The sequence below is a fragment of the Bicyclus anynana genome, chromosome 1, assembly GCF_947172395.1.
Source record: "Bicyclus anynana chromosome 1, ilBicAnyn1.1, whole genome shotgun sequence".
Classification (NCBI taxonomy): Eukaryota; Metazoa; Arthropoda; class Insecta; order Lepidoptera; family Nymphalidae; genus Bicyclus; species Bicyclus anynana.
This window is the reverse complement of record NC_069083.1, coordinates 14,247,916-14,272,443: the sequence shown is the minus strand read 5'-3', so window position 1 is coordinate 14,272,443 and position 24,528 is coordinate 14,247,916. Positions and strand designations below refer to the sequence as shown.

The window sequence follows — 24,528 nt, the reverse complement described above, 5'->3', positions numbered from 1 at the left end:
ATTTTGGACTATTCAAAACCCAATCTACCAAGTTGGCACGTCTGTCACTCTGTCAGTTTAAAACAATTTATGAAATGGTAACATTATCTATGACTCAATGGTCACGTGACTACGTGAGCTTGGGTTTACAAGTCGAAAAAAAATTGTTCGGACTTCGGCGCTTCGTGAGCGCTTGCTTGATTGTTAGCGTGTGAAAACAAATCAGATTTGCATTAACTATTGTGACTGAAAAACCTTTCAAAAATGTCGTCTAAATCAAAAAAGAGTGTGTCATCATCCACTCATGTCAGTGTTGTGTCGTCAATTCAAACACCACCTCAATCAAGCACTCCTGTTGGTAGCCGCCCTTCCAGTTCAGCCGGCCGGCCAAGCAGCCCGTTGAGCCCTACAAGGCATACTCGTCTCCAGGAAAAAGATGCATTACAAAACCTTAACGATCGCCTCGCGGCCTATATCGACAAAGTTCGACAGTTGGAAAGCGAGAATTCAGGCTTGCGTCGGGAGATTCAAACAACACAGGAGGTCATCACCCGCGAGGTCTCCAATATAAAGGGCATGTACGAGCATGAACTGCAAGATGCAAGGAAGCTTTTAGACGATACTTCCCGGGAGAAAGCTAAATTGGAAATCGACCTAAAGAGGTTATACGAGGAAAACGATGACCTCAAAAAACGGTAGGTTTATACATTATTCTTTGATCTGCTAGATAATTATTCATTTACAAACATTAAGTCGGCTTAATTTAGTAATATGTTCCGGCTAACCTTAGCATAGTTTACGTCATCGGCTTCGTTTTGAGTCGGGCTTGGTATGACGAGCGCGCGCGACCTCGCGTTTACGACATCGTGACATCATAGCTCGATATAACTACCCAATCACCTACACTCGCTGCACTAAATTTAACTCCCGCCGCAGTATAACTTACCTTTTTTTCTATTGTCACTCTGAAACTATGTCAGCGGATTTGTTTGTAAACAAATTTGTAAACTACTCATATAACCTCTATTTATTAATCTAACATTTCAGTGCATACCATGCATATCTATAATGAATTGCAACTATGTAAAATGTTTAAAGAACTACATTTGCAAGTATAAAAGACTTTTTGGTCTTTATTGTTACTATACTTATTACCAGGGATTATATTTCAAACTAAGAATGATGATGCATCACATTAAATATTATAATACCAAATAAATTTATAAAAAGTAGGTATATTTAAATAAATACTCAAGCTATGAAAGTGACCTTATTCCAAATCTATTTGTGTCAAGGTGTATGCTCCACTTTCTCTGATGCTATAATAAAGAATCTTCATATTATTGGTTATTTGATGATAAAGATAGAATACACACACAGGTTTAATTTTGCAATTTATTATATAAAAATGAATCTTGAATATGTTCCTGTATGCAAATCTCGAGAGTGGCTGAAACAATTTAGCTAATCCTTTTTTAGATTATTCCTTGACATAAAAGGATTTTTTTCGTTGTTGTTTTTGTGTATTGCCGATTCACAACTTCTTTAAAAAAATGTCTACGCAATGCAAACTAGTTATTAGAATTGTTCATATTGGCCATATCTGCGGAACAAAATGGCCATACATTCCGTACAAAATGGCACGAATTAATGACAGACAAGTAAAATCTGTAAATTCAAACTTTTAACTGCAAATATAGTGAATGGAATAGGTTGTTGTATATTCTATTGTAGTAAGGTGATTGAGATTTATGAATGACGTACAATTGTTGTGATTATTGTGAACTACAAACAAACTGAAACTGAGTAAATTATTGACACATAAATTATAGCCTACTTAAGTCCGGTTCCCTGGACATTTTCATTGGTCAAATAATGAATTCTTATGAGTCTGTCTGCCTTTAAGTCGAGACTATTGAATGAATTCAACAAATTCCAAACATAAATACTTTCAGGCATTCCATGAATTGCTTTCATGTGGCCTTTGGCCAACCATACCTTCACCTGCCCACTCTAGGATACCACTGGAAGGACTCCTGTGTACCATTAAACCATTATGGGACAACAATAAGGGAAAGAGCATTCAACCCTGGCATACTCCTGTACTAAAAGCTTATCATAATTTAAATGAATACTACTTTATCATATAATATTTGTTTCAGAATGTGTATCAAAATGCTTATGTTTTAACAGCAACCATAAAATTTACTGAATTTTTGTGTATGTTGAAAGAGATAAAGGGCCACAAACATACAATCAAATTATTGTTAAGATAATTTATATTTTTTTGAAGTCAGATTGTACTAGATGGTTGAACAAGTGGTCAGTAAATTGCCTTGGGTTGTTGACCCTGGCTATGTCTTACACGTAACACATCGCGTCGGCCTTACGCCCACAGCATACAAGTGAGCTAAGCTGTGACTTCATTTACTTTTTAGGTCCTTTTAATGTTAAGCCTCTATATCAGAATTTAAAGTGTGTCTCCAGCATTTGACTGAACGTTTATGTGTAGAATTTATTGTTGTTACTTGTAAAAAATATTTTAAGAATTTTTGCATTATCAATTTTCAATATTGTTCAGTAAGTAGTAGGTAAGACAAAACTCCAACAGGCGATGGTCGAACCACAACCTCTCAATGATGAGAGAGCCGAAAATAAAATAGAAGGGAGTGAAATAGCGTAAATAAAACATTTAAAATAAAAATTGGTGTGTGTTACCAAAAACATAAATAGGGAAAAACAGTTAATACCGATTTTTACGCAGACGAAGTCGCGGGCGTTCGCTAGTATTCATATATTTGTGAATGTGTAAAAAATCATATGAGAAAAATATTGATATATAGCCTTTTTCTAGTATTCAGGACGCTAACTTGCGTCCAACAAGATATTCTAGTTATGAGAAATAGACAAAATAAAAAAGGCGCAACTGGAAATACCGCATCATTGCGTTAACACTTGGTACGGAAGAGATGGGACTGGAACAATCCGACATCATTGGACGACATTTTGTCGATGTTTCTTTTGTCTCATGTTAGCACTACAGACTTGACAGAATTTATCCACTGAAACAGCAGGCGAAGGTTCCTTTAAAATCACAGGCACATGAGGCTCGACGCCTTTGGTAGACGGCAGGGCGGCGCTTTTTACGTGTTCGTGGTGCATGTCGTGGAAGGTGTTGCTCTGTCATAGGCGATCCTATTCCAATTCATTATCAACCTATGTTCGCCTCACTACTGAGCTCGAGTCACCTCTCAGAATGAGAGGGGTTAGATCAATAGTCCACAACGCTGGCCCAATGCAGATTGGCCTGCCTGGCCTGCAGATTCTGCCTGGTATGCAGGTTTCCTCACGATGTTTTTTCCTTCACCGTTATGAAGTGATTCATCGTGTCTCAAACGTTAAGAGACTTTTCCAAATAAGATTAGATATTTAGGTGGGTTCGTTTGGATATTATGGCCTAGACCAGACCTAAGCTTTTTTTTTTTAATTCTTTACAAATTAGCCCTTGACTGCAATCTCACCTAATGGTAAGTCATGATGCAATTTAAGATTTAAGCGGGCTATCTTGTTAGGCGTAGAATGAAAGTTCACACCCATTTCGGTTTCAACACATCGTACCGGTAAGCTAAATCGCTTGGCGGTACGTCTTTGCCGATACGGTAACCAACCACGGCCGAGCCTCCCACTAGCCAGACCTAGACCAATTAAGAAAACCTCAATCGTTCTAGTTGGGGATTAATCCACCGCACATACCACTGCGCCACGGAGGCCGTCAAAAAGCCAAATTAATAATCCAGTATTATTTACAAAAAAATTTTAATCGAACTAAGCTAAGCCAGCCATCACAACTAATTAAACCATACTTGCGCGAATAATATCGTTTTATTCGAACAATCAAAATAATGTACATTGATGACATACATGGTCAACAATGTAAGCTTGTGATAAAGGTTTTATGTTAAAGGCTCGATGGCAATGCGAGAAAACGTGTTGCCATTGACATTATGATCTCCTCAAACAGTTTACCTCGCCTGAGGTCGCTTGAGTAGCTATAGACGTGACATAAGAGTTTAACAATTCCATAAACCAATGATTTATCATAATTGGATTGATAAATATATACTCAGAGGCACGATTATCCGCCCTTTTTAATATGACGCGAGTATAATAAAGTGGGCGGATAGTTATGCCTCTGAGTATATATACTTGTTAAGTTAGCGGCTCGAAACTTAAAGTTATTTTTCTGTTTCTCACGTTCTGGCGCAGTAAGTATATAAGTAAAATTCTCATGTCACAATGTTCGTTCCTATACTCCTCCGTCGGGTTGACCGATTCTTATGATTTTTTTATGCATATTCAGTGAGTCAGAATCGGCTAAGAAGATTAAATAATAATTAACTGAAAATCTGCTATACATAATTCCTTATTTTTTTCGAAAAAAACTCTGCTACCACCTGCTACTAACAAATTATAAGTCTAATTTACCTGATAGGTTCCTTTTTTCATATGGTATTTATGTACCTACGAAAATACCATATGAATAACATATAGAAGATTTTCGGTTCATTGTTATTTAATCTTACTGTCCGCAATTAAATATTTCGATCGTAATGAAGCGGGAGATTGGTTCTTTCATTATTCTGCAACAGACCGCTAATTAAACTCAATTAATAGGACATCATCTTGTCATTGTTTGGTCTGAAGAAATCCGCAATTTAATCTAAACTGAGTCATACCTACATCATCCAACAACTCATCAACAAACTTCTATAGTATAACAGTATAAATATCCATACTTTAAAACGATAGCGAGTTTGTTTGTAAAACTTTCACTCTATAACCAATACTTAGCCCTCATTCGCACGAGAGTTTTTTTAACGGACGTTAAAAAAGCGGTCAAATACAACAAATGCATTCCCAGTGTTGCAGTGTTGCATTTTCAATTTTAGGTGTTGTATATATAATAGACCTTCATTCAACTTCATACTATATTTGAACGCTTTTTTAAAGTCCGTTTAAAATACACTCGTGCGAATGAGGACTAATCGATTATCATTCAATTGGTCAGCTTGTCAGGGATACAAAAAATACTCTGGGCACAAAATACATACATTGTATACAAGTACCTACTATGGGTTCTTTTCCATAAAAATCTTCTCTTAACGAGAAAACTTTTCCAGGCTGGCGATAGTAGATGATAGCTAGAACCTAAATAATGGTATAAATAAATTAAATGGGCAAACGCCAAGCTCTTGCGACAATTATATCGACCTAAAACCCTAGATATCTTTTTCACATAGAGCACGTTGTCATCGACGCGGGAGGCAACATTACGAGTAATTTCTTGAGATAAAAGCATGAATATAGTCGATGTGAGATCTATCCATCCTGATAATAATATATTTAGAACTATGCTTGTACAATGTACGTTTAAGGTTGTACCAATTGATGATTTGTGAAGAAATCCAGTAGCATGCTGGATATGAAAAACTATTTACTTACTTGGTTTAATAATGTATTTGTTGTAAAATACAAAATAAAATCCTCTTAATTAAATTAAATCCTCTTACTTAAATTAAATCCTCCCTCCGAGCCGCATTAGAACAGCGTGGTTAATCTAAGCTACATATCCTCTCTCCTGTAAGGAAGGAGGCTCGATACTGTGTTCCGTTAAAATAGGTTGATAATAAATTTAATTATTTTGTACATCTCCATCTAAACCTAAACTATTACATTTCGCAGACCTTGCGCTCTGGGTATTAATTTATAGATTAGATAAAATTACGTAATATCGAAAGAATCTACTAAGCAATGTCACATTTCGTGAAGCCGAATTTATAAGTCACCGGTGGTCACGGTTATATTTACTTGATTACGTCATCGACGAGGCTGCGGTCACAGCCACACACACTCGCGAGCGTAACCGCCACATTTACGCAAGTTTATTTTAAGCTATCTTCAATTGACTTCCTGTCTGCTAGACAATTTTTTAACAATACTTACTTTCGAGTTTCAATGCAAGTGTTTCAAAAATGATCGTTATTCCCCTGTACGAATAACGCACCACGACATATCTTGAGACTAGGGTAAGAAAAATGTCGACCAATAGCGGCAATGACGAAAATATCGCTCCCTGTTTCATTGCGTTGGGATGAAAAAGCAGATACTAGGACAGTTGTCCTAGTATCTGCTTCTGTCCGTCCGTCTACTGCTGGACATAGGCCTTTCGGAGACCGCGTCACCACACACGATCCTCCGCCTTCCTTAACCAGTCACTTCCCACTATCTTCCTAATGTCGTTCTACCATCAGCTTGAGGTATCCACTCCAGAACACGTCTGCCCCAGCCTTCTGTCATCTGTACTGCTACAAATAATAACAGTTTGCTAATCCTTTGGACTACGTGGATTAATTTCGTTCTCAAACTCCGCCGCTATTGGTCAACAATATGTTTTTTCTCATGAGATATGTTGTTGGTGCGCATTCTAGGCTTAACTAAACTAATAGATAGGTATCTAAAAACATAAATAAATTAGCGGACGCCCGCCCTTAGACCTCCTTAATCCGGCCCTGTTGCAAAATTCGTTCTTAGCTGACGTCTACTAACTTTAAAGTACTCCCCTGCCATATCCTTGTAAGTCATTGCGGTTTTCGATATTTCGTCGATGAATGACCTTTCGCTCTTATGTGTATATTCAGATGAAATGATATGTAGGTATTCAAGTTACATCCAATACACGTATATAACACCGGAAAGCATAACAATAGAAACCCAACACACAGAACTCCAGATCCCATTGTAGAGATTACATGGAAATATATCTCTTTCACAAACATAAGTTGCCTTCCGCATTTTAAAGTTATTTTTGGTAACATGGCGCGTACCGATCACGCACAAGTCCCCCCTTTATATTATTACGATTGGTCACGCTATAATGCGCCAACTGTAGGGGAGTCACGTTATCTGCTAAATGCAAATATGTATTTAGAAACATAATTCTTTTTAACCGGTTGAGGTTTTCTTAGTTAGTCCTGGTCCAGGTGGGAGGCTTCGGCCGTGGCTAGTTACCACCATACCGACAAATACCTACTTACCGCCAAGCTATTTAGCGTTCCGGTACGATGTCGTGTAGAAAGGGGTGTGGAATTCATCCTACTCCTTAGCCCGCTTCCATCTTAGATTGCATCATCACTTACCATTAGATGAGATTGTAGTCGAGGGCAACATGTAGAGAATGCGGACATCCATCCAACATAATTATTTTCCCGTTCCCGTAGGCATACGGGGATAAAATGCCTATACCACTCAGGAATAGTATAGCTTCCTAGCACCGAAAGAATTTTTCAAATCGTTTAATTAGTTTCAGAGCCTTTTCAATGCAAACAAACAAACAATCAAATCTTTCCTCTTTATAATATTAATATAGACTAGCGAACGCCCGTGACTCCGTGAGATAATCAATGTAAACTTTCATTATATGTGATCATTTATAAGAAGATAAAATATGTATAACTATCCTTAAAAGCTACAAGTAGATAAGGCAGACTTTGTAGATCTATAAAAGATGAGAAGTTATCCCACTGTACATTACATTTATTGTAACTCGAAGTGATTAGGTGCTAAAGTTATTAAAAATTAAAAACATCTGATACAAAGAAACCATCACAAAATGGACCTCAAGAATTAAACCTAAACTTGTATTCTCAAACTTATATTCTTTAGTATTTTGCAAGCGAAATATTAAATTCAATTAGTGTGTGAGGCGTAAAAAAATACGTGTAGTTAAGCTTAAGCGACCATAATCTATAATATAGATGTACAAGGTCGCTTATAAATTTTTATATGTATGCCAAGATCACTGTATAAAATTTACTTCTTAGTAGTTTTGCAGCTGTTCCTTACATTTTTAGCTAGTAAACTGTATTGTAGTTCACCACATCAGATGGATGTTTCAGTAGACATCCATTAAAATGTGTGCCTTCTGTAGGACACTACTAAATACCACCTTCTAATACCAACATTTCATGTTATTACTATATTTTTTCCCTTAGAGAGTGTAAAATATTCGTTAATTGCAGCATAATCGGCCGTATCTTTATCTTTTTTTAAACCGGATTCCGAAAATAAAAGGTAAAACAGGTACGAAGACTCCGCTGCCTGTCCATCAGTTTCTCACCACTCTGTAGTTCATTAATGTGATGGTTAGACATGTTGATATTGTTATGACAGTTGAAGATTTCACAGATATTGTATTTCTGTTGCTGCTACAACAACAAATACTAAAAACCCAGAATAAAATAAACATTTAAGAGACCTGGGAGTCCAAACTTGGTCGGTTGGAATCGTTGTTTTCAATCATGCAATAACATTTAAATGTTAATATTTTTTTTTTTTTGTGTTCAGTTACATCTATCAGTGATCAGTCGCTTGACTATAAACTGAATTTTTCATAGCAGATCATGTTTTTAGTTAAAGGTTACTCCATTAAGTGACTCTTCGTGTTATGGTCCTTTTTTCGGGTATTACTGTCCACCACATAATTCATCCACAGTGGATCGCTTTAGCCTTTTGGTCTTACCAGGCGTGATAAGCAATTTGGCAAGACTATTTGTGTGTTCTTGTAGTCTGCTTTTGTGTTTTATGGCGTACTTTCTTATTTCTTCCTTGACAGTCGGCATTTCAAGATACTCATGCATGTCTGCTGTTTTGGTGAACCAGGGGGCGTTTAGTATTGTGCGGAATACTAGGTTCTGGTATCTCTGGAGTATTTCAATATTGGAGTGACTGGCTGTGCCCCACAGCTCCAAGCCATACGTCCAGATTGGCTTTAGAACACTTTTGTACATGAGTAACTTGTTGTTGAGTGACAGTCTGGAGTGGCGGCCGAGTAACCACATTAAGGATGTAGTGCGAATACGGAGCTCCTCTCTCTTCTTTTTTATGTGAGCCTGCCAGGTCTGCCTTCTATCTAGATGAAAACCTAGATATTTAGCTTCGTTGCTCTGTGGTAGAGTCTCTTTACCAAGTTTTATCTCTGGGCAGTTTTCGGGTCTAAGTGTAAAAGTGACGTGAGTAGATTTGGATGCACTGGCTTTGACTCTCCAAATTCGCATCCACTGGTCTATGTCATTTAGGTGGTTCTGAAGTTTTTGTGATGCCACTTTGGGATTTGTGTTACTACTTAGCGCCGCAGTGTCATCAGCGAACGTTGCTGTGAGGATACCTGGCGTATCAGGCAAGTCAGCAGTATACAGGGTATAGAGCACTGGTTCCAACACTGATCCTTGCGGGACACCTGCTTTGATTTCGTAAAACTTAGAGCTGTCTTCGCCCTCCACGACTTGAAATATTCTGTCTTCCAAGTAAGATTTAAGCAGAGTGTAAATGTTGTGTGGGAAGTCCTTTTTTATTTTATATAGTAGGCCTTTATGCCACACTCTGTCAAAAGCTTGTTGAACGTCTAAAAAGGCCGCCGAGCAATATTCTTTCTTTTCGAGAGACTGTCTTATTTTATTGACCGCTCTATGTACTTGCTCGACAGTCGAGTGACCTTCCCTAAATCCAAATTGGTGGTCTGGTATGAGAGCTTCTTTTGATATGTGCGTTTTTAATCGTTGCAGAAGTAACTTTTCGAACAGCTTCGACAACAAAGGTAGGAGACTGATAGGTCTGTATGATGATACCAAGAAGTGATCTTTTCCAGGTTTTGGAATCATGATTATTTGTGATATTTTCCATATCTGTGGATAGTACGACAATCTTAGTATACCATTAAAGAGAGTTGTAAGAAAGACAATAGCTTTTTTTGGGAGATTTTTAAGGACTTCTGCGGTTATTAAGTCGAAGCCTGGTGCTTTTCTATTTTCGAGATGTTTTATGGCTCTCAAAACTTCGGCCGTAGTAAAACTTTTGACAGGAGGACTTAGTTGGAGGTCGCTACATAAGTAATTATCAATCTCCGTTTCATTGTTGTAAGTTTCGTCACTATCGTTTGGCGTAAATATTTTTTCCAAGTATTTGGCGAACACCTCCGCTTTGTGCAAGTCTGTTTTTGCCCAGATATTTCCATCTACTTTTAGGGGATGTGATTGAGTCTGCGCACATGTACTCGACTTTGTAGCCTTCCATAGTGAGTACTCTTTATTACCCGTCGGTGACATATACTCTAGCTTATTCTGAAGTGTTTCATTTTCAATGTCTTTAAGATAAGATTTTAAGTCGAAGATTGCTTTATGAAGTCTAGTTCTATCTTCTGGTCTTCTCTGAGTTTGCCATTTTCTTCTTAGACGCCTTTTTTCAAGTACTTTATTCTTTATTGTCATTGGTACATTTTGGAGTGCTGTTTTCTTAGTTATTAGCTCTGGAGTACTCAGCCAGCATGCCTTCTGCACTAATTTTGTGAAGTTAATTGTTGCCATTTCAATCTCATCCTCTGTCTTTAGGCGTATGTTTAGGTAAAGGTGATCATTAACATATTCACTAAAAGCAGACCAGTCAGTTTTTTTATTGAAGAGATGTTGTTTAGGAGTTCTTTCAATTATTGTCGTACTGACAGTAGCAATAATAGGTGAGTGGTCATCTGATGTGTCATAGCAGCTTTCTACATTCAAGAAGTGTTCTGTAAATCCTTTGTAGATGAAGAAATCTAGAAGATCTGGTTTTCTATTGAGATCTGCAGGAAAGTAGGTGGGTTCTCCTGTGCTAAGTGCTTTAGCATTGTTTCTGTCCATTGATTTCTTTAGTTCTCTACCCCTTGTCAGAGTGAGCCTGGAAGCCCAGCATTGGTTTTTTGCGTTCCAATCCCCTCCCGCTATGAATCTACTGAATGCAGTAAAAAGGATCGTAATACCCCTGCCAAATGTGCTCTCTGTCTCGGTGATCATCCAGCTAACTACAAAGGCTGTAACGTCTATCTGGAAATTCAAAACCGTAAATTCAATAAGAATAAGACTAGCAAGATTTACAATAAAACATACACACCTAAGGAATCACATCCAGGAACAGAAAATACCAAGGAAGAACTAGATAGATAGATAGGAAGCCAAAAATACACTAACCGTGATACAGACAATACTTACAATAACAAAAATCATAGAACACAACCAAAGGGTATAACAAGAACATATGCACAAGCTACTGCCAACAAAGATGTCACTAATCTAGACAAACTAGAACATCTACTCACAAAACAAGCTGAAAAGCTAGATATACTCATCCAACAAATGAGCACTCTTATGGGCTTGTTAACCACAGTCATTAACAAACTAGCCAATTAATGGCTCTCCGAATAGCAGCATGGACCATAAATGGCCTTTTAGGGCGCAAACTAGAATTATCAACGATAATAAATATAAATAAAATTGATGTCATGCTCATAAGTGAAACACATCTCACAGAAAATACAAACTTTTCGCTACAAAACTTCTGCGTGTACACAACAAACCATCCTGACGGCACAAGCCACGGAGGAACTGCTATTCTCGTCAAAAAGAACATCAAGCACAATGTTGCACCGTCATTTCAAATGGACTACTTACAAGCGACTACTATATTTATTATCATTATTATTCCATTTATTCTCAGTCAAATTGTTTGTGGCAGTCTGAGTTTCTGTACAATTATCCTCAGATTCTGTTTTGTCGGTTGGCGTTGAGTCTCTATTCCGGTTTTTGTGAAAGAAGCTGTGATGAAAAACTTGCTGCGTCAGTTTCCTTGAAGTTTGTTCCTTATTAGGGCGATTTTGCTGTATGTCCTGTGATGTCTGCTTCTCCGTTGATGGTGGGGTCCTCTGTAATCCTTTTCTTCTGAATGGGTCTTCTTTTTCTTCTTCATTCTTCTTATCTTTCTGACTCCTGTCATCTGTTGGTGATTTGGGTGTGCGGAATTTGCCCCCCCCAGAATACGCGGGGCAGACTGACGAATCAGTGAGGGATTCTCCTTCCGCAGTGCGGTCGGTACCCTCCTGGGGTAGTTTATAAACCTTTGTTTGTTCCGCAATCCAAATGGTTCCCCAAGTTTCCCCCCCTGTTTGGCCGTTTGTATTCAGAGTTGGCCTTCTCCTAGATGGATTACCAGCCAAGGTTGACGAGGCCCATCTCCCCGAGCAAAGAACATAGTTTATAGTGGCGGCTCTCACTCGCCACTGACGTTCATCTTCATCGAGTTTTACGCCATTTGTTTGGGGTATACTCCGCCACAAGCTCCCCAGCGACCCTCCGATGAACCGCTCCCTGTCCGCAACTGCTTATTGGGTATTCGCAGCTAACCCCCATATCTGAGGGCCGTTTCGCTATCCGCAACCTGCGACGCGTGTGGTGGCATAGAGCTCTGCCCCTGGGAATGGTCGCCCAGAACCACATGTGGTGGCATAGAGCATAAATGTTAATATAGTATCAGTAAAGTATACTTCAAAATAATTTTATTTGCAGTTTGGATAAGAAGACAAAGGACTGGCAGCAGGCAGACAGCACTGCTCGTCACTACGAGACCCGCTTCACTGAGGAGAGCAACAAGTACAACAATGCCCTCGCTGACAAGAAGAAAGCTCAGGATGAGGCCAGGGTACGCTACTATGGATATCTATACTAATATTGTAAAGATGAAAGATTTGATGTTTATTTGTATTGATTAGGCTCTAAAACTACTGAAATTATTTGATAAATTCTTTCACAGTTGGGAAGCTACACTATCCCCGTGTGCTATATGCTATATATTATCCTTGTATTCCTACGGGAACGGGAACCACGCGGGTGAAAACGCGCGGCGTCTGCTAATTAATAAATATAATAAGCTTTTACTAGTGCTGGTTGGTTACATTTAGATCTGCTTTTTCATACTTAATATTATAAATGTGAAAGTAGGTATCTTTGTTACGCTTTCACGTTAAAAGCATTCTCTTGTATCTAACAATCATTAACAAATTGTCTATGATTATGATCGGGACCAAATGACATGGTCTCTGAGGCAAAGGGGTGGTAACACCTCCAACTTCCCGACTCTGTGCTGAAGAAGTTTGAAGTGAAGAAGAAGAATTAAGTCATTATTTCACAGCCTGACCTAGGATTCAAACTCAGGACCACTCATTGCGTATATTGTCTTTTGCGGCAGTCGTCAGTCGCAGTCACAGCGTGACGTGACAACGTCTTATAATTCGGTGGAGCTGGCTGTACACTCAAAAAAAGATGACGTCATGCGTTGTTCCCTCGCTTTATGGTTGCCAACTTTTTTACAAGAAATAAAGTATATTCTGGTCTAAGATTATTAAACAGTATTTTAGAAAAACGAACATTTTCTTTTGAAAAAGCAACCATTCCATTAGTATTTTCTTATGCCGTTGTCACGTTCAACTATCGTCAGTAAACCTACTTTACAGAGAACCAATTTTTTTTAATAACAATATTGACTTCACAACTAGGAGCTGGCAAAGGAGCTGGAGAAGCTGCGCAAGGTGTACGCCGACACGCGCAAGACCCTGGAGGAGGAGATGCTGTGCCGCATCGACATGGAGAACACCGTGCAGAGCCTGCGCGAGGAGCTCTCCTTCAAGGACCAGGTGTTCCAGCAGGAGTTGCAGGAGACGCGCACCCGGCGCCAGGTGGAGATCACCGAGATTGGTGAGTTTGTGTGAATCTGTTGGACTCTTGGGCTACCGTCAAACTGCGACGTCCACTCGCGTCTACGGTTGCGATCAGTGTCACTGTTCAATATTTTCATACTGTTACTATCGCGTTGACGTAAACGTAAATTTATATAGAATTGAAACAGTTGTGCAGTAGTGCCACTAGATGAGGCTGTTTCAATTCTTTAGAAATTCGCGTTTACGTTAGCACGATAGTAACAGTATCAAACTGCCACTAGGCCCTCAGACCCTGCATTATGTAAAGTTACAGCACTGTGACATTGTTTGTTTCCGTGGCAACTTTGTTGGTTGAGTTTTGGCATCCTATAAACATAAAGTTCAAATTCGAATAAGACATGTTATAGGCGAAAATAGACTGTATAATGTTTAAAACTTTAGTACGTCAAGTAACATTGTGACGTCAAAAAATGGACGACAGCTTTATTGACGTTTGGAAAAATTTCTAAAATACCTAATTTTAAAATTAATTTTTCTATAAAAACCTTAACTTTTATTTATATTGATATGTTTATTGTAAATTATATTAAATTTGATATGATTATTGAAGTAAATATAAAATACTACACAAACTAGTTCCTACTATATGAATTAACTGAACATATTATATAATTCTATCACAGACGGACGCCTCGCCCAGCAATATGAGGCCAAACTACAACAGAGTCTGCAAGAACTGCGTGAACAACAGGAGGCCAATATAAAGGCAAACCGTGACGAAATAGAAGCTCTCTATGAGAACAAGGTAAGTCTCCTTTCCCAAATTTAAAAAAGAAAACATAGGTATCTGTTTAATATGTTTTAGGCTCAACCCTCACTGGCTTAGGATCGGGAATCAGGAATTTGTTTCTGGTTTCCTAACTAATAATAGTTTCAGATTCCGAGCATATGCAGTCCGAAAAGGAACTGTCTCATGAGTATACAAAATATCTGTAGATATAGATGCAGTATAAAATCAATACAAAAGAATTTAATCCAAATTTATTAAATACATTTAAATTGTTTCGGATCTTAATCAGATGCTGTGCGAAAAGAGACTTTAATATTCATAGTTAGATACCATATTAGCATCCACTAACAGTAAAAAACACTTTATGCTCATCGGAGATAATCTAGAAACTAAACTAATATTCCACTTAAATCTTCAACAAAGTTAAAAATAAATAACTAAGTCAACAAATGCAATAGAATCTAGAATCTATTGAATTGTAATGTTCAGTGCTTGTTTATCTACTAGATATATTACATGGTTGTGTTTGTATTCATAGAATGAATGAGAATGTCATACTGACTTGACAATTTGCTAGCTTAATAGAATAAACACAATAAAGCTGCTAAGTAATAAATAAAAATATTATTATATTAAGCAGCAATGAATAAACATGCAAAATCAAAAATTAAAAAAATCTTTACAGTGTTACTTACATAGTAGTGTTACTACTTTGCAGAAGATAAAATAATAAAGGAAGGTTTAATTAATTAAAGGAAATAAAGTAAAAAAACTATTAAAATTAGTAAACATATAAAAAAGGATAAAGGGTATCCACTCAGCATTATGTTAGCACTTTTCTTCAGTGGAGTTAAGACAAGGATGTTAATTGTTATAAATATTTTGTAAGCCCTTTCTATTGTAATCTTATGCAAAACAGTGATAAATGCAAACTTACACTGATAAGGTATCATAATTATAACAGCGCTATCTCTATTATGAAATACTTACTATTACTATAATTAATCTAGTTACATAGGGTTGACAAAGTTCCTAAAAACAACTATAAGATTGTTCTTGTAAACTTTTTTTTTAAAAATCCTGTGGGAAACATACAATTTTCTGTATTAAAAGTTTGTTTCTTAATCCAGTGGACAATCTATCTAACAATTACCAAATTGTGGAAAAATGTAAATAGTTTTAGTATTTGGGGTGTAAAGGAGTAACAAACATACACATGATAATAATTAACTGTCGAGAATGAGATCAGTTATATAATATTACTAGCGGATGCCCGCGACTTCGTCCGTGTAAATTTCGATGTCAACTTTACTACTACCCCTACCCTACCCTACCCTACCCTACCACTACCCCAACCCTAACCCTAACCCTACCCTACCCAATCCCTACCTCTACCCTACCCCTACCCTACCTCTACCCCCACCCTAACCCTACCTTACCTACACCCTACCCCCATCCTACCCCTACCCTCCCCGTACCCTACCCCTTTTCTACCCCTATCCCACCCGTACCCTTATCTCACGCATATCCTACCCCTACCCTACCACTTCCCTATCCTACCCATGCCTCTACCCTACCACTACCCTACCTCTACCCCTACCCTACCACTACTCTACCCCGGCCCTACCCCTACACTACCCCTATGCTTCCCTACCCGTACCCTACCCTACCCTATAACTTCTCTATCTTACTCCTACCCTTAGCAAAATCGGTCCAGTCCTTCGAGAGTGGTAGTATGACCAAGGGAAATAGAGACTTCTATGCTAATAATATAAAGAGGTAAAGTTCGTGTGATTGTAGGAGGTTATCTCTGGATCTACTGGACCGATTTGAAAGATTGTTTTACCAATAGAAAGCTACGTTATTTGCGAGTGTCATAGGTTATGTTTGATCCCCATATTCACACGGAAACGGGAACTACGTAAATGAAAGCGCCGGGCGTCATATAGCGGAATTTCTGCGTCTATTAGAAATTTTGTATTATCTCCGAAACTATTTAAGTAATTAACATACTTTAAAGGGCAAATCTTATCTCCATAATATTCTTGTGATTATTAAATAATTTATTTTAATAAGGATTAAAGTTTAGTTGTATAAATAATGACGTAAACCTAAGTATATAAAATTAATAATTTTTAAAACACAAAAGGTACTATATCTGCTAATATATATGTAGAAGATAGATATATGGTGTCGCGGACTTTTATGTAGAACTTTTAAACATACATAAAGTCTCTATACATCAATTTCAATTTTACACAATAGTTAAGGCAGCGCACCCGAATAAGTCTGTTTAAGAGGATTTTCAGTCCGACCTGTATGACAAAAACTGTGATAACTCGGCTAATATATATGATACCAATATAAAATAATGTAGCATTCTACTGGTGAAAGAATTTTTGAAATCGGACCAGTAGTTCCGAAGATTACCCCATTAAAAAAATGTTACAAACTTACAAACTTTACCTCTTTAAAATATTAGTATAGACTATACTTTAGGTAATTTTATTTTGTATCTATATTATTTTTTTTATCATATTTATGTAATCATCTAAATAGAAATTAATCTTATCTTAAGACGTAAGAAAGCAAATTAAGAGATTTCAATATTTTCTTTTAAAAAAAATGGAAATTGCAGAGGAACAACTAAGTTACAAAACAATCTATAATGGTGTTGTTGTATGAAAATTTTCACGGCGTCTGCTACTATGGTAGTAAGTTTACTGGGTTAGCTAGTACATTAAAATGGTTACTAAAACAATACTATATCTTCAAGTCAAGAGTGAATAGACATCTTCTAGGCAAGTGCGTTCCACCATAGGCTGCATCATCGCTTACCATTGTAAGTGCAGCTAAGTGCTTACTTATCTTCTTCCCAGTCTAGATATATATAAAAGAAAGTTGTGTTAGTTACACTATTACGAGTATAACTCGAGAACAGCTAGACAAATTTTAATGAAAATTGGTGGAGAGGTTTTTTTTCATTCTTTACAAATTAGCCCTTGACTACAATCTCACCTGATAGTAAGTGATGATGCAGTCTAATATGGATGGAAACGGGCTAAATTATTAGGAGGAGGATGAAAATCCACTCTCCTTTCGATTTCTACACGACATCATACCGGAACGCTAAATCGCTTGGCGGTACGTCTTTGCTGCTAGGGTGGTAACTAGCCATGGCCGAAGCCTCCCACCAGCCAGACCTGGGCAAATTAAGAAAATCTCAATCTGCCGAGCCGGGGATCGAACCCAGGACCTCCGTTTTGTAAATCCACCGCGCATAGCACTGCGCCACGGAGGCCGTCAAAAGCTAAAGGTAGCTTAGAACCAGGAGACTTACTTAGGGTAGGGGTAAGGTTTCACACTATTACAAAATAAAAAAATAGTGTTTATGTGAAGTGAATGTTCCGTTCGTTTGGTGCAGATGAAGAACCTGCAGTCGGCCGCCAACCGCAACAACAGCGCCGCCACGGTGGCGGTGGAGGAGCTGCGCACCATGCGCACGCGCATCGACTCGCTCAACGCCACGCTCAACGACCTGGAGAACAAGAACGCTGCGCTGAGCGTGAGTACGCCTCGCTCATTGTATAATTAACCGACTTCCTTCCTTCTATAACAAGATCCCCAAGACCGTGAAGGACCTGCCAATGCATAGCTTTAAGTAATGTGTTAAAAAACATTTGCACAGTCAAGGTTACTACACCATCAATGAGTTCCTTAATGATAAAGATGCTTGGAGCCCGTTGGATCAGGTTCCACCTTCACACAGGAAGTAAAACTATAAGAAATTGTAATGTTGTCATCAATTGTATATTATAATATTGTATGATTGTTATGATTTTAAAAAGAGCAACTGTTGAGTTACTCGCCGGTTTCTTCTCAGCAGAATCTGCATTCCGAACCGGTGGTAGAATCTTTACAAATAGTCAACAGACGTATCAAAAGTGCTTGTAAACTGAGCCTACTTGAAATAAATGAATTTTGAATTTTTAAATTTTGATTTCCAAAAAGAAGGAGGTTCTACATTCGGCTGTGTGTATGTTTATTTTTTTTTTCATTACATTATAGAGTCGATGATAGCCCAGTAGACATGACCTCTACTCCAGAAGGTGTTGGTTCGAATCCGGTCCGGGGCATGCACCTCCAACTTTACAGTTGTGTGCATTTTAAGAAATTAAATATCAAATTTTGTGTATTGTGAGGAAACCTGCATACCAGAAAATTTTGGCCCAACCCCTTTCATTCTGAGAGGAGACTCGAGCTCAGCAGTGAGCCGAATATGGGTCGAAAACGATATTAGTTCTCATTCATCATCAACATTTTCATTCAATCAACATTTTCTTTATGTAAAGCTAAAGTAACAGTAAAAGTAGTAAGTAGTAAAGAAGACTTTATTTTTCCGTGATTAAGACCTTCACTCTTGATTTATGACGTTACTTTGACTGTTACTTGCGATGAAGAAACTGGCCGTTAGTAGTGAAAAATAACAAATGAAATGTGTGTGTGTGTATATACAGAACCGCTGCCGCGAGTTGGAGCGCCAGCTGGAGTCGGAGCGCGCGCGTCACGCCGAGGACCTGGCGTCGCTGGAGCAGGAGCTGGCGCGCCTGCGCGACGAGATGGCGGCGCAGCTGCGCGAGTACGCCACGCTCATGGACATCAAGATCTCGCTCGACCACGAGATCGCCACCTACCGCGCGCTGCTCGAGGGCGAGGAGGACAGGTACGAGTATATATATGACGTGACGAGTGGCGACAGTGATTGTACCATTGTGGTAGAGGAAACACCTTGAGTAGGTCCCAGGACATGTGACCTTGGGTGTAGGGTTGAAACTGACGGCCCCTGACCGACATGTTTTCCAATTACAACATAAAACATTATCAATAATTACAACACAAAACATTATTGCACAAAATTTCTACTGCGACCAGAAGCGTGACGGTGTTCACGCTGCCTAACAAACAACTGAGCATCTCAGGGTCAGGGTCATCAAATACCCTCTTATTTATACCATCACTGTTTCAACAACTTCATACAAATACATCCACAATAATATAAATAATTATTGAATGTTAATACCATCCGTAATCGAGGAACGCATAACATATACGCATTGATACGCTGATCCCGGCAGAGCAGGGTCTTCCCAATGGCCGCTAATCTCGCGGTCCGACCAACCGACGGCAAACCCTGTATACCCTCTCGGTGTGTTTAAATAACTATATCACCCTATTCCCGCCAATTAGTATTGGAGCTCCATACCCCCTCCTCTATAAGGAGGTCTATTAAAACAGGCTGATAATGATGATAACTGTTGTGCAGATTGAACCTGACATCGCAGTCCCCCGGGCGGGAGTCCCGCGCGTCCATGAGCGCTTCAGCCAGCGCCAGCGGCGGTCGCGTGACGCCCGGTCGCCGCGGCACGCCGCTGCGCGCCGCACGCAAGCGCACCTTCCTTGACGAGAGCGAGGAGCGCAGTCTCCAGGACTTCAGCGTCACCGCCAGCGCCAAGGGGGACTTGGAGGTGGCTGAGGCCTGCCCCGACGGCAGCTTCGTCAAGATCAGGAACAAGGGGAAGAAGGTACTGGCAATGGCAACAAAACTGCTCATTTATATTTGTTTGTGTGAATGTTGGAAAATTCATTTTATTACAAGCACTTTAGTATTTATTTTCGTAGTGACCAATGAGGTTCTAAAGGCCCATCAAAATGATTTAGTTTTTTTTTATCATCATCATTATCAGACATAAAGCCTCTAGTAAGGAGTTTACTACTATACATCATTTTAATTGACATTCACTTCTTCACATTACTTGTTGTAAAGGTGAATATTATTGCCTCAAAACATATTTATCATTTAGAAATTCATCAATTGTATATTTGAACTTAACATTTGCTTAACAAGATCGGATTTTAGGAAGAAATTGCTATTCAAAAACAACTAAACTCCATGTGTACAGCTGCAGGCATATTGGTTATTAATTTCTATAAAAGCTTAATACAATTCCATATTATTTTTCCCAAGTTTATATACGGTTCTAATTGTCCCGTAGGAGCAAAGCCTCGGCGGGTACCAGATCATCCGCAAGGCGGGCGACCAGGAGACGGTGTTCAAGTTCCACCGCACCGTGAAGTTGGAGCCCGGCGCCGTGGCCACCGTGTGGTCGGCCGACGTGGGCGCTGACCACGACCCGCCGCGCGACATCGTCATGAAGGGGCAGAAGTGGTTCGTGGCCGACAGCTTCACCACCACGCTGTTCAACAATGACCAGGAGGTGAGGACTGTGAAACAGTGGAAGCAAAACATCCATAAGTCGCCTTTAGACGTTCTTCATCCGGCCCTGTCGCAATATCTGTTCTCAGCGGACGTTTACTAACTGTAAACTACCTCCCTGCCTTTATATATCAAGCGGTGTTCGATATTTTTAGATGGAGTGAGCTTTCGCTTTTATATTTCATTCATTTATCAACCCATATTTGGTTCACTGCTGAGCTCGAGTCTCCTCAGAATGAGAGGGGTTAGGCCAATAGTCCACCATGCTGTGTGCGGCCAGCATGGTGGACTATTGGCGCAGAGAATTAAGAAAATTCTCAGTTATGCAGGTTTCCTCACGATGTTTTTCCTTCACCGTTTAAGTCACGTGATATTTAATTCCTTAATGAAAAGTTGGAGGTGCATGTCCCGGACTGGATTCGAACCCACACCTTCAAGAATCGGAGGCAGTGGTCATATCCACTGGACCTTACACATATACATACTCGTATTTAGCAATTTATATTTTTTATCGCCGTATTCACAGAGGATCTAGAATGGAAACTACGGTTGATAGGTGTCTGACAAATACATTATCCCATAAACTAGCTGACGCCGCGTTTTTCCCTTTCCTGTAGGAATACGGGGATAATATATAGCCTATAGCCTTCCTCGATAAATGGGCTATCTAACACTGGAAGAATTTTTCTAATCGGACCAGTTGTTCCTGAGATTGCGATGCGTTCAATCAAACAAACAAACTCACTATGTCACTTGTACACATCTGGCCTGACTGGTCAAGCGCAAGTATACTCGTATCTAGTTAAAATATAACCGTTTTTGTTTTTTTTAAATAACCGAAATTTTGTTTGTGAAGGAGGTGGCAGTGTCGGAGAGACAACGGCGACAGATCAGCACGAGCGCACAAAGACACCGCGAGATGGCGCACAAATTCCCTCGCCGTGAACAGGTAACTTGACAGTACTGTCAGAACTGGGCAAAATACATGCTTTACAGTACGACATAAAAGAGTAAAAAATAAATGAGGGCGCTGTAGTCACTTATTGTTGTTCATATGGTAACGCTGTGTTCTGTGATCCACTTCGGACTACAACTACCATAAATACCTATATACCGATAGTAATTGATATTTTGTTATATTATTTGAGCGTAGGTAATATTATTTTAAATAAGATGATCGTAAATGATATTAATTTCCATTATTATTTTGATAATCTTATAAAACTATAAATAATAATTGGTTACTCTATAAATGTGGTGTAACCACACAGCGTGTTTATTAGTTTTATGCCTTTTTTATGTCACACATACTTTTACTAAAATACAAATTACAAAATGCAGTCAGGCATAAATATAGTTGAATTAATCCAGCGCACACTATTGGGTTTTAAAGATTTTTAGTTCATACTTACTACTTAGCTTATAGATATAAGTTATAAAGAAGAATTTCTCTTCATGAAAATTTGGGTTAGATTTTCGTTTAACTGTCGGACAAACAGCCTTGTATTGGGGAATATTTAAAACCTTCATAATGTGCTTACGAGAGCAATTGAGCTCTAATTTTTTGTAGAACACAGCCAATAATCGCTAAATGTATTTTGTAACCTAATATATCCTCTAAGAAAAGTAATAAATAAACTCTTTTTTCTTTTTTTTCTAGCTCGGAGAGATTCGCGAAGGGGATGAGAATTGCCGCATAATGTAACGTACGCCGGACAATGCGTCGCGTACACACCGACGTGAAAATTTTTATTACATGGTGCCTCACCACTCCTTAGGTTACAATTTCGCCCTACGGGCTAACTCCTACCACGATTACTTAAAACAAGTATTATTCTGGGCACGAGGACTGTGGTGTCTCTATAGGGGGTAAGATTGGTGAGATGAAATTAACCTATTGTAATCTAGGTAACCCAATTCTTGCCCACCTATCTTGACATTGCTGTACCTTGAATTTTTTAATTCTATCAAAATTTCACATCACTAAATCTTAACACGCTATGTAGTAAATTAAAGGTTTGACAAATCTTCACTGCCATACAAGGCATTTCCTCTGCACAAGCTCAGACTTTGTGAACAAAGTACAAACATTATTCGTTCACCGTCACTATTAATAAGTATAGATTATAATTAATACTTACGTAATATCCCCACCCATTATTTTGCACTAGATGGATAATATTTTCAGTCATTAATAAAAAAACATATTTCACAATATAACATTAGTAGATTAAATCTACTCAATTCTCTATTTTTTTTTGTAGTAATTATGGACTAGTTATATTAGATTTAAGATAGAATTGACGTATCACACCCATTGTCAATTTGTGCTGGTCGCTCATGGGCCATTATCGCCTGAATTTCTAAAACGTATGCAGTGTTACTCTATACCAGAGGTTCCCAAACTTATTTTTGTCATAGACCACTGACACAATTTTGCTGGTCCCGGTGGACCCCCTGCTACAATTCTACATAAAATCTTTCCTTCCGAACAGATAGTAGTTGGAACAAATAGACAGAACTGACGTTTCAAAAATGCTTCTAAACTAGACTTAGTTTGAGATAAATTGATTTAGATTTTTTTAAATTTGTGTTGCGGCTGAATCAACAGCCACCTTGAACTATTCGGAAAAGAAGAAAATGAGAATTGATTACTTAAGAGCAAAGTTTGCCAATCAAAAAAGTAATTCCAACCAACTTTACTTTTTGATATCCACATATGTGCAAGGAATCAATCATTCCACACTTATGTATTTTATTTCGAAAACTCCTCATTCAGTATGAAACCACAATAAAACAAGATAAATTTTCGTGGACCCCCACTTATGAATTGTAAACCCCTATTTTTTGGTGACGCTGACGTAGACCCCGAGGAGTCTCCCATGGACCCCTGGGAGTACACCTGGACCACTTTGGGAATCAATGCTCTAAACATTGACAGGAACACTTCAATTTTTTAGTAGTTTTATTGCGTTTATGCGTATTATAACAGTGTCAAGCGATATTTGCCAATGTACGATCAGCTTTAGATTAGACAGCATTTGTCATAATATTATTGAATGCCATTTTTATATTAACACACAAATACAGGTGCAAGTCTCAAATGAACAGAATTTTCATTATTAAGAATCATGAGATGTATTAAGAGCATTTATGATAATAAATTATGGCACTGATGGGTTGTCATTATTTTTAATTAATCTAATATATTTATAGTATAACGACTATTGAAGTATAAAATTATATTAGGTTAATACTATTTTCACATGGTGGTATTCTATTAGAAGAGGACAGAATCTGATTTGGTTTCACTATTTTTTTTTTGTTTAAGATTGATCATGTGACTTTATTTTCAACCCAGATAACAAAATTATGTAATAATTTCCATGTGTAAATTACTTATAAAATAAAGGTTTATATAGGTTTAACTATGGGTTTTATTTTCTCACCCCTTTTTGTACATCAAATAGTATGAAGGAGTTACGATAAATGTGCAGTAAATACCTCCCTGCCATAAATAGGTAGGCAATTATTAGGTCTAAACAAAATATACAAACATTTATACATTGTCTATTAAACGTGTATTGGATACTTATGCAAATTTTTAACTGGTACTAGTTGGAAAAATGTTTAGACTCCAAAACTTTTGCAAGTTAGTGTTTGAATACTTGCAAAGCATGCTAGACCTGTCTATGGGCATTTGAGAACGTGTATTCGTGCAAGTCTAAAAACTCAATCAATCAATTATAGTTTTATTTTAGTCCTGATTTTTATGCGGTTTTCAGTGATGGGTTTGAATTTCATTAGTGCATGTTCGGTGATAAGCGTTACGGTGACATCACCAGGGGACGCTTCAGTAAAATTTTCTTCGTGCAAAACCAAACCCACCATGGAATGGTGATGATATAA

General features: G+C 38.3%; 1 protein-coding gene across 1 annotated transcript; it reads left to right on the top strand.

Moving 5' to 3' along the window:
• Positions 1-104: 104 nt before the first annotated feature.
• Positions 105-24,047, top strand: LOC112052084 (lamin-C). Its single transcript, XM_052887353.1, has 10 exons — positions 105-674; positions 12,408-12,540; positions 13,394-13,592; positions 14,239-14,360; positions 17,770-17,910; positions 18,863-19,068; positions 19,669-19,927; positions 20,399-20,620; positions 21,476-21,568; positions 22,280-24,047. The coding sequence occupies exons 1-10, from the start codon at positions 244-246 to the stop codon at positions 22,322-22,324; spliced, it is 1,851 nt and encodes a 616-aa protein (XP_052743313.1). The 5' UTR covers positions 105-243; the 3' UTR covers positions 22,325-24,047.
• Positions 24,048-24,528: the final 481 nt, after the last annotated feature.

Excerpts from the sequence above, each read along its gene's own strand:
- LOC112052084 (XM_052887353.1), top strand. The coding sequence starts at position 244 with ATGTCGTCTAAATCAAAAAAGAGTGTGTCATCATCCACTCATGTCAGT. Across the intron at positions 675-12,407 it reads AACGATGACCTCAAAAAACG|TTTGGATAAGAAGACAAAGG; the intron begins GTAGGTTTATAC and ends TTTTATTTGCAG. Across the intron at positions 20,621-21,475 it reads TGTTCAACAATGACCAGGAG|GAGGTGGCAGTGTCGGAGAG; the intron begins GTGAGGACTGTG and ends TTGTTTGTGAAG.